The sequence below is a fragment of the Phytophthora parasitica genome (assembly GCF_000247585.1).
Source record: "Phytophthora parasitica INRA-310 unplaced genomic scaffold supercont2.13, whole genome shotgun sequence".
NCBI classification, from domain to species: domain Eukaryota; phylum Oomycota; class Peronosporomycetes; order Peronosporales; family Peronosporaceae; genus Phytophthora; species Phytophthora nicotianae.
The window spans coordinates 842,560-853,768 of NW_008648999.1; the positions used below are offsets into that span (position 1 = coordinate 842,560).

Below are 11,209 nucleotides of genomic sequence, written 5' to 3' on the forward strand. Positions count from 1 at the left end.
GTCCGTCCGCTAGCGTACGCCAAGAGAAAGATCGCACGAGTTAACGTAATCCTAATGTGAATTTTGCAACATTGTTTCCAATCGACACTTTAAACAATGCTCCACTAGAGCAGGTGTAGTTATCTAAATGCACTAGTTCCGAAGTTCCGAAACACGAGTACATTGTCCGCAATCAACACTTTAAACGAGGGACCACCAGAGTGATTGTAGTTATTAAAATCAAGTAGTGCGCAAAGTTCCGAACCGTGATCTGAACCGGTTCCATGTCACCGAACCGACGTAACATCAACAATTATGATCATGGTAGGTTTTATACACAATGCGGGACCGAGTTCCCAAGTTCCACAAAAAAACGCTACACTGTCTCTCTATATCTACTTTCTCTCCTACCCCCTCCCCCCTGTCTACTTTAAAAAATATATATATAATAGTATAAGAACTCGGAACCCGAGCACCAACGGAAGATGTCAATGTAACCACAGCCCTTCTAGTTATTAAAATTTGGTTCCGAAAATTTTGGAACCCGGGTTCCCACAATTCATCAAATAGTTGCAATTCACTATTAAATTGTAGCACCACAGCTGCTCTAGTAAGTACGGCATCATTTTGGAACCGGTTCGGAACTCGGTTTCGGAACCTCGGAACTCAACATAAACCTCAACTGAGGTTATTTTGAAATTGTGCAGAAGCATGGAGGAAGCGCCACAGGTAAGCGACGATCGCACGAGATAGCGACATCCGACTTAATTAATTTTTATTCTGATAAATATATTGATCAATATATAGAAACTATAAAAGTTGGAAATCCAGTTTGAGAAATAAAATGATTGGCCGAGTCTACAGAATCATCCATATTGAAAGTGACCTATGCTATATTGGTTCTACTATCAACAAATTGTCATGGCGTTGGCAAGGACACAAAAATAACTTTCGACGTTGGGTTGAAGGTAAGCATACTCAGATGTCAATCTTTCCTTACTTCAAAGCTCACGGCATTGATAAATTCAAGATCACTCTCGTGAAGGAGTATGAGGTTGTAGATAAACAGCATCTTCAAGCATATGAACAACTTTGGATAGCAAAATTTAGAAAAACAGCAGTAAATAAAAACAATGCGTTTGCGATAGATCAGCTGCGAAAAAAAGAGTATCGAAAAGATAATAAAGAGAAATTCAAGGCCTACAATAAGGAATACTATAAGGCAAACAAGCAACGATGGGATGCAATTTCTAAAGCCCGACTAGCAGCTCGATCCAATTGTGAATGTGGTGGTAAATATTCTGCTGCAAATCACCATGTTCATGTTCGATCGCAGAAGCACAAGCGGTGGCTAGAAGAACAGAGTGCTTAGACTATGATATTTTTTGTGACCCTGGCAAAAAAATTAGAGACTTAGAGATATAGATAATAACAGTGTGTAGATTGTCATGGTGAGCCGATACGCGCTGAGCGTCAATCGCAGAAACGACACATGACAACATGAAGATAATTACATCGTTTCTACATTATCTTAAATATATTTCAGATATATATACCTAGAAATAGAAAATGGACATTCAATACGTTGATACAACTGATGAGGAGCCAGTCGTTATTGATGATAATTATTACAAAGTTTACACTCCAACAATCACACCAATCAACGTGAAGCCATTTACATTCGACACTGATAAGTTGAAGTCTGATGCTAACATTCGAGAGAAGACCTTGAGTTTGGTGATGGCGAATATGAAACAGTCTTCGAAGTGAGGTATTTTTTTTTACAAGAGCTGCAGGCGCTTCAATTCACTTTTGAGGGTTTCCAATCTATCAATCTTATCGGTGCTATCGTTCATAGCTGTAAGCGCTCTGTCGCGATACACACTCTCAATATCACCAGGGAGAAACTCGCGATTGATGAGATTGAGTTGATTTTGAGCTTCTTGAATTCGCTCTTGTTGAGATCCAATCATCTTTTCAATGCGCGTGAGCTCTCCGACAAAGTCAAAGCCGTCAAATCCAGCGATCAGGCGGCTGTATTGTTGATTCCTGAAGCTATCAATGTGATCGTGCATGGCTACTATATTTTAGATTGTATATTCTAGAATATATATTCTGTATATACAGATATTGCTGCATGATCGCTACCATAAATATATTTTCGAGAACCAATCGGGAGTGTAAGGATGTTGATCATCAATCGGACCATGTCGCTTATAGTATCGCTCTCTTCGCTTTGTATCTTTGTGATCATAGTCACGGTACGCTTTTAAACTTGTGCGATCTTGATATTGCTGATAGGGCTCACCATTGGACTTGATTGCTCCAAACGATACAATTCGACCATCACTAAGCAATGCATCGTATTTTTTGCCCTTGCGCTTGGAAACGCGGAACTTATATCCTAGCTCTTGCATGCTTTATATTACACATGTGATTATCCGAGCTGCTTAAATAGTTTGTAGAAATCGTCTTCTTTTCCGTGTTGCAAGTAGTAGAGCCATAGCACGCAATATTGTCCACAGTGCCCGAATTGAGGATCTTGAATGTCAACTTCTTTGTATGAGTAGTCCTTTGGAATCACGCGAGGTCTTGGCAAACCAAGCGGGTCGAAGTAGCGCTTGTGTTTGTTAGAGACGGCGATCCAATGAGTACCACCAATCTTAGGCGTACCCATATTGAGAATGGCATAATCTTTGCTTCTGTCAAGATTCTGCTTGAAATCGATTTGGTCTACTTTGACTCCAAGCGAATTAGCGAGTTTCATGAGTTGATCATCTGTTGTTCGAGATAATGTGATAATTGACTTTGCGGTCATACTCGGTTTCGTAGACACCATGCAATTTTGATTGCTATTATTTTTTTGCTGACGATCTATATCTTGACCAATATAAGCTATCTCATACTATACAATGTCCACCGCAAGCGATATTTCTGCTTTCGAGCACTCCGTCGAACCAGCGCCAGCTGAAACGCTCTTCCGCGACAAGAAATGGACCTACATTCAAGATTCGACTTCGAACACGGGTCAATATGCCGGTCAAATTCAATTCAATCTTTCTACCATCTCTTCGCAAGCTGCGTTTGTCAACTGGCAAGAAGCTGTCATTGAGCTTCCAATCAAGCTACAAATTCTAAATGGTGGCTCTGGAACTCTAACAACTGCGGCAGCGGCTTCGTATGATCAACTCATTCCGAAAGCTGGCGCCTAGCAATTTATTGACTCCGTTCAAGTAGTTGTAGATGGCGTGACTGTTCAAACAAATCAAGTTCACGAAAATGTCAACGCAACGTTCAAGGCACTAACCGAATGGGACTACAACTATTATTTGAAAAATGCATCAACCAGTCTATTCACGCTTGATGAATACGAACAGTTCGCCAACAATGCACCACAAGCTCTCGATAATGTTGCGGCAACTGATTTTATGACATCCACAAGCAATGTTGGCGAATTTGGTCTGGCAAACACAGTCGTGAATAAAGGTGCCCGTGACCGAGCCGCGTTTGCGACAGTCGATCAAAGTGCTGGTAAGCTTGCTTCTACGGTTTTGGGAAGCACTGCTAACCTTCAAGCTGTTTCAAAGCCGCAAGTTTATGCCGCCCCTGCGGGTGCTATTGCTGTCAATGGACCAATTTTGGTGCTCATTACCTCGCATGTGTCAAACTCGCCGATATCTGTGATTACTTTAAAAAGTGCCCGATGCAGAAGAACACACGTGGCTTCATCTACGTAAACTACAATAGCTCCACTACTCAGATTACAACTACTAATGCTGGCGGTGTGCTAACTCCAGCCAAGATTACTTCCATCTACAACAACATGAACTTCGGTAACACCTGCCCTATTCTTTACAACCTCAACTCGGCTAACGGCAATGCATCATACGCTGCAGCAAATGGAACAGGTCTCTCGCTTCCAGCTTCAATCTGCACCTTGAATATTACTGCAGACGCGAATGGCACGCCGACGCAGGGTACTAACATCACTCCATCACAAGCGTTCTCGCGATTGTTAGTTCCGACGTATAGTCCAAACCCGTCAGCTGACAATGCATTGATCCAGAAGAAAACTTTCCGTTACTTTGAGCGCGTGACAAATAAGTTTACCGTTCTTCAAATCAGTCGTTTACATGGACGGTTTCGAACGGCATCGCTAATCCCAAGAAGCTAATCTTGCAACCTATCATCACCAACCCTGTCTCGAATACGGCTAACTCAACCAACGCGGCCTACGCGGATGTTATTAATCCTTTCCGCAGCCCACTATCAACGATTCCGGCGACAACTTCGCCATTTGCAGCTCTAAAGAATCTCCAAGTGACTGTGGGCAATATTCCAATCTGGAACAATCCAGTCAGCTTTGGTTACGATCATTTCGTTCAGGAAATGTCAAAATCTGGCGTTGATGGTGGCCTCGACGATGTTACAACCGCAGGCCTTCTAAACCAACGATTATGGGAGTCCCTTTACCGATTTGTTGCCGTCGATACTGGTCGCCGCCTTCCAAGCGAAGATGGTGCGCAAAAGTCTATTGTCATTTCGGGCACGTCGAATTGCGACTACGCTCTAACAATTTATTATCATGTCTGGCGTGAAGTCGTTGCACTGCAATGGGCACTGTCTCACAAGGCGCGGTTCAACACTAGGCATCGTTGTCTTCTCAATATATTTTTTTGATCTGCCAAATATAGTATCCAGAAACAATGAACGGGTTCTTCACTGATAACCAAACTAAGCAAAAAGCTTACGACCGCTATTACAATGCAATGGCCAAGAGTGATTTTGTCCAAGGCCACAGCAAGTGAACTGAATACTCCGGTTCCACCCAATTTTTGATATCGTTTGTCTGCAACGGCAATTGTAAGATAGTCATTTGATCCGAGGAAGAATGAGCTGTTGAAGATTGGACTATTCGTCGTTGGCGGCAAAGAAGACATTTTGATTACTTTTATATAAGAACGAAGAAAGATGCTCAACTTCTATCAATCTATACCAAAGTCAAAGCTCAAGAAATACCCAAAGAATGAGCACTTTGAGCTTCCATTTCGGATGTGCATTGCTAGCCCATCTGGTAGCGGAAAGAGTAACACTGTACTATATATCATCGCGTTGTTGAGCAAATGCTTCACGAAGATCGTCATCTGTACGAAGACAAATGAGACACTATATGATCATCTCAAGGACACCATAGACAACGTAGAGGTGATCGAAGAAGGTATGGTTCCAGCAATGGGCGAGTATGACTCCGAGACAAGCAAACTCGTTATATTCGATGACTTGGTTCTAGAGCCAAAGAAGACTCAAGCTCAAATCGGTCAATACTTCATCAGAAGCCGAAAAAAGAAAGGAGTATGATCTACATCAGTCAAAGCTACTTCGGTATTCCAAAGACGATTCGCATCAACAGTCAGTATGTCGTTCTTGGTCGAAACTTGACCCAGCGTGACCTCGCAATTATTTGCCGTGACTTTCCAAGTGATATGCCAGTCAAAGAATTCATTGATCTCTACAAGCGAATCACAAGCGAAAAAATGTCAACCATGATGATGGACATCATCGAAAGAAAGATTTATCAAAACGTCATCGAATATATTTGCGAAATGTAATTATATCGTTGAATCACTTTTTTTCAATCGCATCAACAGACGAATGCATACATTCCCATCGACGATCTGGAGGGGGCGCATGTCTTGATCAAAGAAGCTCAATGTGATCTCGTTATTCGTTCCCTGCATTGGACAATACGCAATACCTTGACCTTGCGACGTGGTGATGAGTCTACCATATTCTACTCCTGCTGCCGTGAATGTGTGGAGCACCTGATTGTTGCTTGCAATTGGGTTGTAGAGATTAGACAAGCCAACAATAACTGCTGCTACAGGATCGAGCATTGGCGTTACGTTGCTATTCACAGCGTAAACGCTCGTGATTTGAGCAGCTGGATACGTGGCATTCGATAACCCCACAATCGAACCAAAGCCAGAATTATCGATCATTAGTTGTCGGGTGTATGCTGTTACGGGCATTGTGGGAAAGCCACTTGCCGCAGTATAGCCAGTAACATTCTTCACGGGCTGCGTCGTGAATTGAATTGCGTAAGATGACACATTCTCCGCGCAGGATATGAAGTAGTAATATTCACCGGTGGTGTTGTTGGTTAAATACAAGTTGTTTTGGATACTCCAATACTGCAGGTAGTTGTTGATATCACTTGCTGTATAAGTGCCATCTGGCAACGTGATCGAATACGTTGTTGTTGTTGCCGCTGTCGGCCAAATGATTTTAAATGAGTTGTTTTGGCGTTGGGCAGTGATTGCCTTCCACGAATAGTTAATGCTGATTGAGCCAAGTGCGCATTCGAACTGACTGAAATCAATTGGCTGACTGAATCGATATCTGAACTGATGCTGAGCAACTTGATTGTTCACGTTCAACAAAACTGGAAATGACATTTTGATTTGCTTATATATAAGTAACTAAATCAAAATGCATCGTAGGAAAAGAATTCGTCGGGCGAATATGCCACAGCCGATGGATATTGACGGCGATGGCATAACATCTGGAACAGTGAAACCACTCGGACCAACCAAAACTGACCATGGTTCTACTAACATCGAAACGCTCACCAAGCAATTGGAGAAAGTTAACGTTTCTCAGCTCGCGAAAGAGCAGAAAAAGAAGAAGAAGCCGAAATACATCGACACAAGCAAGTTGCTTACATTCAAGCGCGACTCTAAGAGAGCTTCATCAGACGCTTGAATTGAGTGTAATAGTTCGTTGAGAAAACTCCCTTCTCATACAGCTTGTCAAGAAGCTGCTTCATCTCCTTTTTTATGCCTGGATTATCATCGCCAATAGCCGTAGCTCCTTGTAGCATCTTTAGGCGCTTTACAACACCATCGAGTTGCTCATTGTACGCCGAATCAAATTCTCGTGACTTGATATGACATTTGCTCAAGCAATATCTCATAAAGTCTTGCTCAGGCTCGTCGAGAAGGCTGAAGAGATGCTTGTCGAAGCTCTTCTCATCTTCAATCAGGTGCCATAAATCAACGAACGCATGAGAGACGAGCATAGTCTTCAGATTTACATGTGTTTTTCCGCTTCGTAGACGCGCGTGCAATCCATTGAAATTCATAACATGTGGACCCCGTTTGGACGTCATTTGGATGTGATTTGCTTTTTATATTGAGTGGATTCATATTACTTCTCGAATATTTCAATTTCAAGTGATTTATCACTGCCTGTTGGAGTGAAATCTCCATGGAATATGCGTTCCCTACGTGCTTTAGAGCATGTTTGCGGCTTAGCAGGTGATGGAGGTTGAGGCGTTGGCTCATATGAGAAGTCAGGAGCTTCCTCGCTAACCTCTGGTGCTGTGGATCTGTTTGCAATCTTGTTGTAGCTCGTGTTGGCAGCAAACGTGCTATGGAGTAGCTTAGCGTGAAGGTCATGTTTCTCTCGATTAGTTAGCTTCGCATACGTTGGTGATTGGATCAGATGTGATTCAACAATGTGACGGATCATGTTCATGCTCATCGGCTTTCCATTGTATTTTACGAAAAGCTTTGAGAGAGTTGAACTGAATCCATTATTACTATCGTATTCGCCTGGACTATTGTTGTAAACGCGCCAAAGAAGTTTTGTTGGTGTTTGTCCAAGAGAATTGATTAAGAAGTGAAGAAATTGTGCAATGAGGTTGATCGTGGATCCGTCTAGGTCAATAACTTGCGCACCCATCAGGCGAACGTTCTTGAAGTTGTTCAAATGTAGCTTTGTCCCTTGAAGATAGTTACCCGCGTCGACGGGTCGCAAATATACCGTTGGCCATACGAGACGCAGCGGATAATGGACGTTGAGATATAGAGTGACATAGTCAAAGACAAGCCGTAGATATGCAAGGCTCTTCGCCTTGGTAAGTTTACTGAGCTCGTTGTTGGAAAGAAAGACCTCACCGTATGTATCCATAAGGATCTTCTTGACTTTCTGCGGAACAGACATCAGTTCCTCGTAGCTAATATATTTCTTCTCTTCTTCAGGAGTCAGCTCATTATCCAATTTCTCCGACTTGTTCTGCTTGCTAAGTACCTTTCTTACAGCATTATAGTATCCAAATGCATCGCGGAAGCGATTCTTGACCATCTTACAGAGCGCGTTTAGAGTGAGGATCAGACTCTCCTTGCTCTTGTAGAGACGCATCAATTCAGCAATCATATCAGAGTTCTGAACGCCATACACTTTCTGAAGATTTGCATCGTCGTACTTGTTGGGATATTGAATGCGAGCAATGAATTCTTTAGGATCCTATTGCATAGTCTCCTTCCCCGATTTATATAATCTGAGAAGTTGTCTCACATACAGTTCCATGGTGGCTTTGGAGAGCTTGTCATTGCTCATTTCGAGATCGCGAATAATTATTTGTTTTAGTTCATCTAGATTTTGGTTTTTGGATTTAAGCTTTGACAATTTTATTTTGTGCTTATATATAAAGATGTATAAAGAGTTCCGTGTCAACCTTAGCCACGCGCAGGCCTTAAAGGTTCTGCATGGAAAACCTGTTCGATTAACGCATGCACAGCTTAATGCTGGTCATGCTCACTATTTTGGTCCAGAGACTTACAAGAAGCTTGTGAAAGCGTATGAATCTGGCAAAGGAACGACTCTCCACATGACGCATGGAGAAGTATTACGCACACATCAATCTGGACTAGATGGAAGTGGCTTTTGGGTAAACCTTTGGGAAGGAATCAAGTCTGTTGGAAAGAATGCATGGAGTTTCTTAAAAAAAAGTAATTGGAAGCCAATTGCTGGCTCTGTAATGGATACTGTTGCTGATATCACTGCTCCTGAGACTGGTGGATTTAGTCAAGAGATCCGAAAGGGAATTAAGCAAGTGACTGGAGTTGGCATGGCCGATCCACTTCGCGTTCGCCGCATGAAGGGAGGAAGCTTCAGACTGGGTTGAAATCATTTGGAAAGAAGAACCCATACGGAGTGGCTCCATTTTCCTTGTATCGCTTGAATGTGTTACGCTTGTCCAACTTCGAAATCTTCTCACAAAATTTCAATCGCTTATCAGGGACTTCACCAGCTGTCTCGCACCACCTTTGATAGTGCTGATACATAATATCTCTCTCCACGCGATATAGGCCTTGCGATTCAGTGTGTACGATTCCATTTAAGCCCGATTCCTTAAGTTCATTGACATAGTTGACAATGCCCTCATTGCTAGCAGTTGTCATTGAATCATAGATAGGCGTTCGGAAGAAGGATTTTGGCTTGGGGTTGGCAAACTGCTTCAAATATGTGTAGAATTTGTTCACCTCATTCTCATTCTTGATCACATCATCAATCAGCTTGCCATAATAGACCTTGTTGTGCTGTTCCGCTGGATTTACATCGAAAATTGTAATCTTGTCTTCGACGATGCCAATCAAGTTGTTGGAAGCGCCAATAAATTCAGTGATGTTGCCATGAACTTCTTCTTCATGGTAGAGTTTTCGACTAGATTGCACGGAATCGGTGATTGCAGACTTCATTCGCTCAAGACAATTACGAAACGAGCGCTTATCACCAGCAATTTCCTCAAACCAGCACAATTTTTTATGTCGAAGTTGTGGCGATCCACGCTCTCCAAAGACATTGGTAAGATGCTGAGTCATGTGAGTATTTGCCGTTCCAAGAAGACTCGTAAGGAGCTTGAAGAAGTTCGACTTGCCAATCTGTTTCTCCATTGAATACAACACGAGCATAACCTTCGTCTTGCTATCTGGATAGTGGCAAAGGCTACCGATATACTCCATCAACCACTGGTACCTCTCAGGATGATTGAAGCAAATGATACGCTTCAGATAGTCGACTAGCACTGGGTGCAAGTCAGATTCGGTAACTTCTTCGTGAAGATCCTTTGCCAGTAGTGGATTTGCTAAGCTGAATGTCTCCATATCATTTGGATCATGTTCCCATTTGCAGACAGTATTTGCAAACTTGTGGAATGGAACCGTATTGAGAAGGTCAGACAGCTTGGTGAAACGTGGCTTCTTGTGTTCAATGAACTGGATTTGCACCTTGAAGAAGTTCTTTGGATCATACGCCTTGATCACAGAATTATCGTCCTCTGTTGGCTTACGCTTGTAGTAGGTGATATCAGATCCTTCAAAGACGTAGAACTCGTGGATGAAGTAGAGTACAAATCGTTTCAGCAAATGAAGAGACTCAAAGCTGGTAGTTTTCAACATCTTCTCGAAAGTACTGAAATTTAAATCAAAGTCACGATTTGGCTTGTTCTCGATCACTAGATACTTCTCCGCCCACTATTCAAGCTCATCGATCTCAAATGATGTATCAACCATGGCTGAACGCATGTCATAAATTGTTTGACCAGTTAATTCCACCAGCTGAGTTAGTGTTGCCAACTTCCGCTCAGACTTGAATGTCAATTCGAAATCCTGATCAAGTGTAGAAAGCTCAAACGTCTTCGAAGTGGATGTTTTCCTTGGCTCATTGACTTCATATTCATCCTTCCATTGCTTGTATGCAGCGGAATCACAACCAGCAGCAATCCCTTTCAGCTTGCCTTCGTTCAGTGATGGATGATACTTGGAATCAAACCAACCATCGAATTCTTTGGTAGCAAATCCCTTGTTGAAACGCTCTACTTTTTGTTTGAGCACACAGAGATAGGTCTTGCGCATCAAATACCAATCAGAATGAGGTTGACGAGCAAAGAATCCAGCGAGATTCCACACGTTTTGGTTGTTGCAGAACCAATCGCCTCGAATCATCATGCACAATTGATACAATCGCTCATCGTAGGATTTCGTTTCAAGGAAGTATTCCACACCGCATTCAACGTTTGCTTGTTCAAATAATTTACGGTCTTCACTGGACTTAAAGAAGAAGTTATCAAGCATCTCCGATTCATCCAGTTCATTGAATTGATATTGCAAAAGATACGTGTATCCGTCGTTGCCAAAGTCAGGTATGACATCACCACTATGCTTGTAGTCGATTGAATCACCAACTGTGTGCATCTTCGACTTGATCCAATCATTTGGTGACAACACGCGTGAATCACCCAACTTGGGTTGATCGTATTTATCAACAGATTTGGTGTGCTGAATGCAATGCTCACCATAAATTTCTTCAATAGACTTGGTCATCGTTGGTTCATCAACTGCAGGCTCAGCAACTACAGGTTTAGCAGCTACAGGTTCAGCAACTACTG

General features: G+C 42.4%; 8 protein-coding genes across 8 annotated transcripts; 4 read left to right on the forward strand and 4 right to left on the reverse strand.

Annotated features, from left to right (window-relative positions):
* Window positions 1-690: 690 nt before the first annotated feature.
* Window positions 691-1,334, forward strand: PPTG_22217 (hypothetical protein; the record flags this gene model as incomplete). Its single annotated transcript, XM_008902388.1, has 2 exons — window positions 691-708; window positions 1,248-1,334. 2 exons carry the CDS (start codon window positions 691-693, stop codon window positions 1,332-1,334), a joined length of 105 nt encoding a protein of 34 aa, XP_008900636.1.
* A 426-nt stretch (window positions 1,335-1,760) lies between these two features.
* PPTG_07914 (hypothetical protein) lies at window positions 1,761-2,396 on the reverse strand (the record flags this gene model as incomplete). Its single annotated transcript, XM_008902292.1, has 2 exons — window positions 1,761-2,034; window positions 2,245-2,396. The coding sequence occupies 2 exons, from the start codon at window positions 2,394-2,396 to the stop codon at window positions 1,761-1,763; spliced, it is 426 nt and encodes a 141-aa protein (XP_008900540.1).
* A 495-nt stretch (window positions 2,397-2,891) lies between these two features.
* PPTG_07915 (hypothetical protein) lies at window positions 2,892-3,191 on the forward strand (the record flags this gene model as incomplete). The annotated part of the gene is made up of 1 exon (XM_008902293.1): window positions 2,892-3,191. The coding sequence occupies one exon, from the start codon at window positions 2,892-2,894 to the stop codon at window positions 3,189-3,191; it is 300 nt and encodes a 99-aa protein (XP_008900541.1).
* Window positions 3,192-3,682: 491 nt separating this feature from the next.
* On the forward strand, window positions 3,683-4,153 carry PPTG_07916 (hypothetical protein; the record flags this gene model as incomplete). Its single annotated transcript, XM_008902294.1, has 1 exon — window positions 3,683-4,153. The coding sequence occupies one exon, from the start codon at window positions 3,683-3,685 to the stop codon at window positions 4,151-4,153; it is 471 nt and encodes a 156-aa protein (XP_008900542.1).
* Window positions 4,154-4,950: 797 nt separating this feature from the next.
* PPTG_07917 (hypothetical protein) lies at window positions 4,951-5,337 on the forward strand (the record flags this gene model as incomplete). The annotated part of the gene is made up of 1 exon (XM_008902295.1): window positions 4,951-5,337. The coding sequence occupies one exon, from the start codon at window positions 4,951-4,953 to the stop codon at window positions 5,335-5,337; it is 387 nt and encodes a 128-aa protein (XP_008900543.1).
* A 1,378-nt stretch (window positions 5,338-6,715) lies between these two features.
* Window positions 6,716-7,057, reverse strand: PPTG_07918 (hypothetical protein; the record flags this gene model as incomplete). Its single annotated transcript, XM_008902296.1, has 1 exon — window positions 6,716-7,057. One exon carries the CDS (start codon window positions 7,055-7,057, stop codon window positions 6,716-6,718), a length of 342 nt encoding a protein of 113 aa, XP_008900544.1.
* Window positions 7,058-7,185: 128 nt separating this feature from the next.
* PPTG_07919 (hypothetical protein) lies at window positions 7,186-8,196 on the reverse strand (the record flags this gene model as incomplete). Its single annotated transcript, XM_008902297.1, has 1 exon — window positions 7,186-8,196. One exon carries the CDS (start codon window positions 8,194-8,196, stop codon window positions 7,186-7,188), a length of 1,011 nt encoding a protein of 336 aa, XP_008900545.1.
* A 737-nt stretch (window positions 8,197-8,933) lies between these two features.
* Window positions 8,934-11,015, reverse strand: PPTG_22218 (hypothetical protein; the record flags this gene model as incomplete). Its single annotated transcript, XM_008902389.1, has 2 exons — window positions 8,934-10,233; window positions 10,297-11,015. 2 exons carry the CDS (start codon window positions 11,013-11,015, stop codon window positions 8,934-8,936), a joined length of 2,019 nt encoding a protein of 672 aa, XP_008900637.1.
* Window positions 11,016-11,209: the final 194 nt, after the last annotated feature.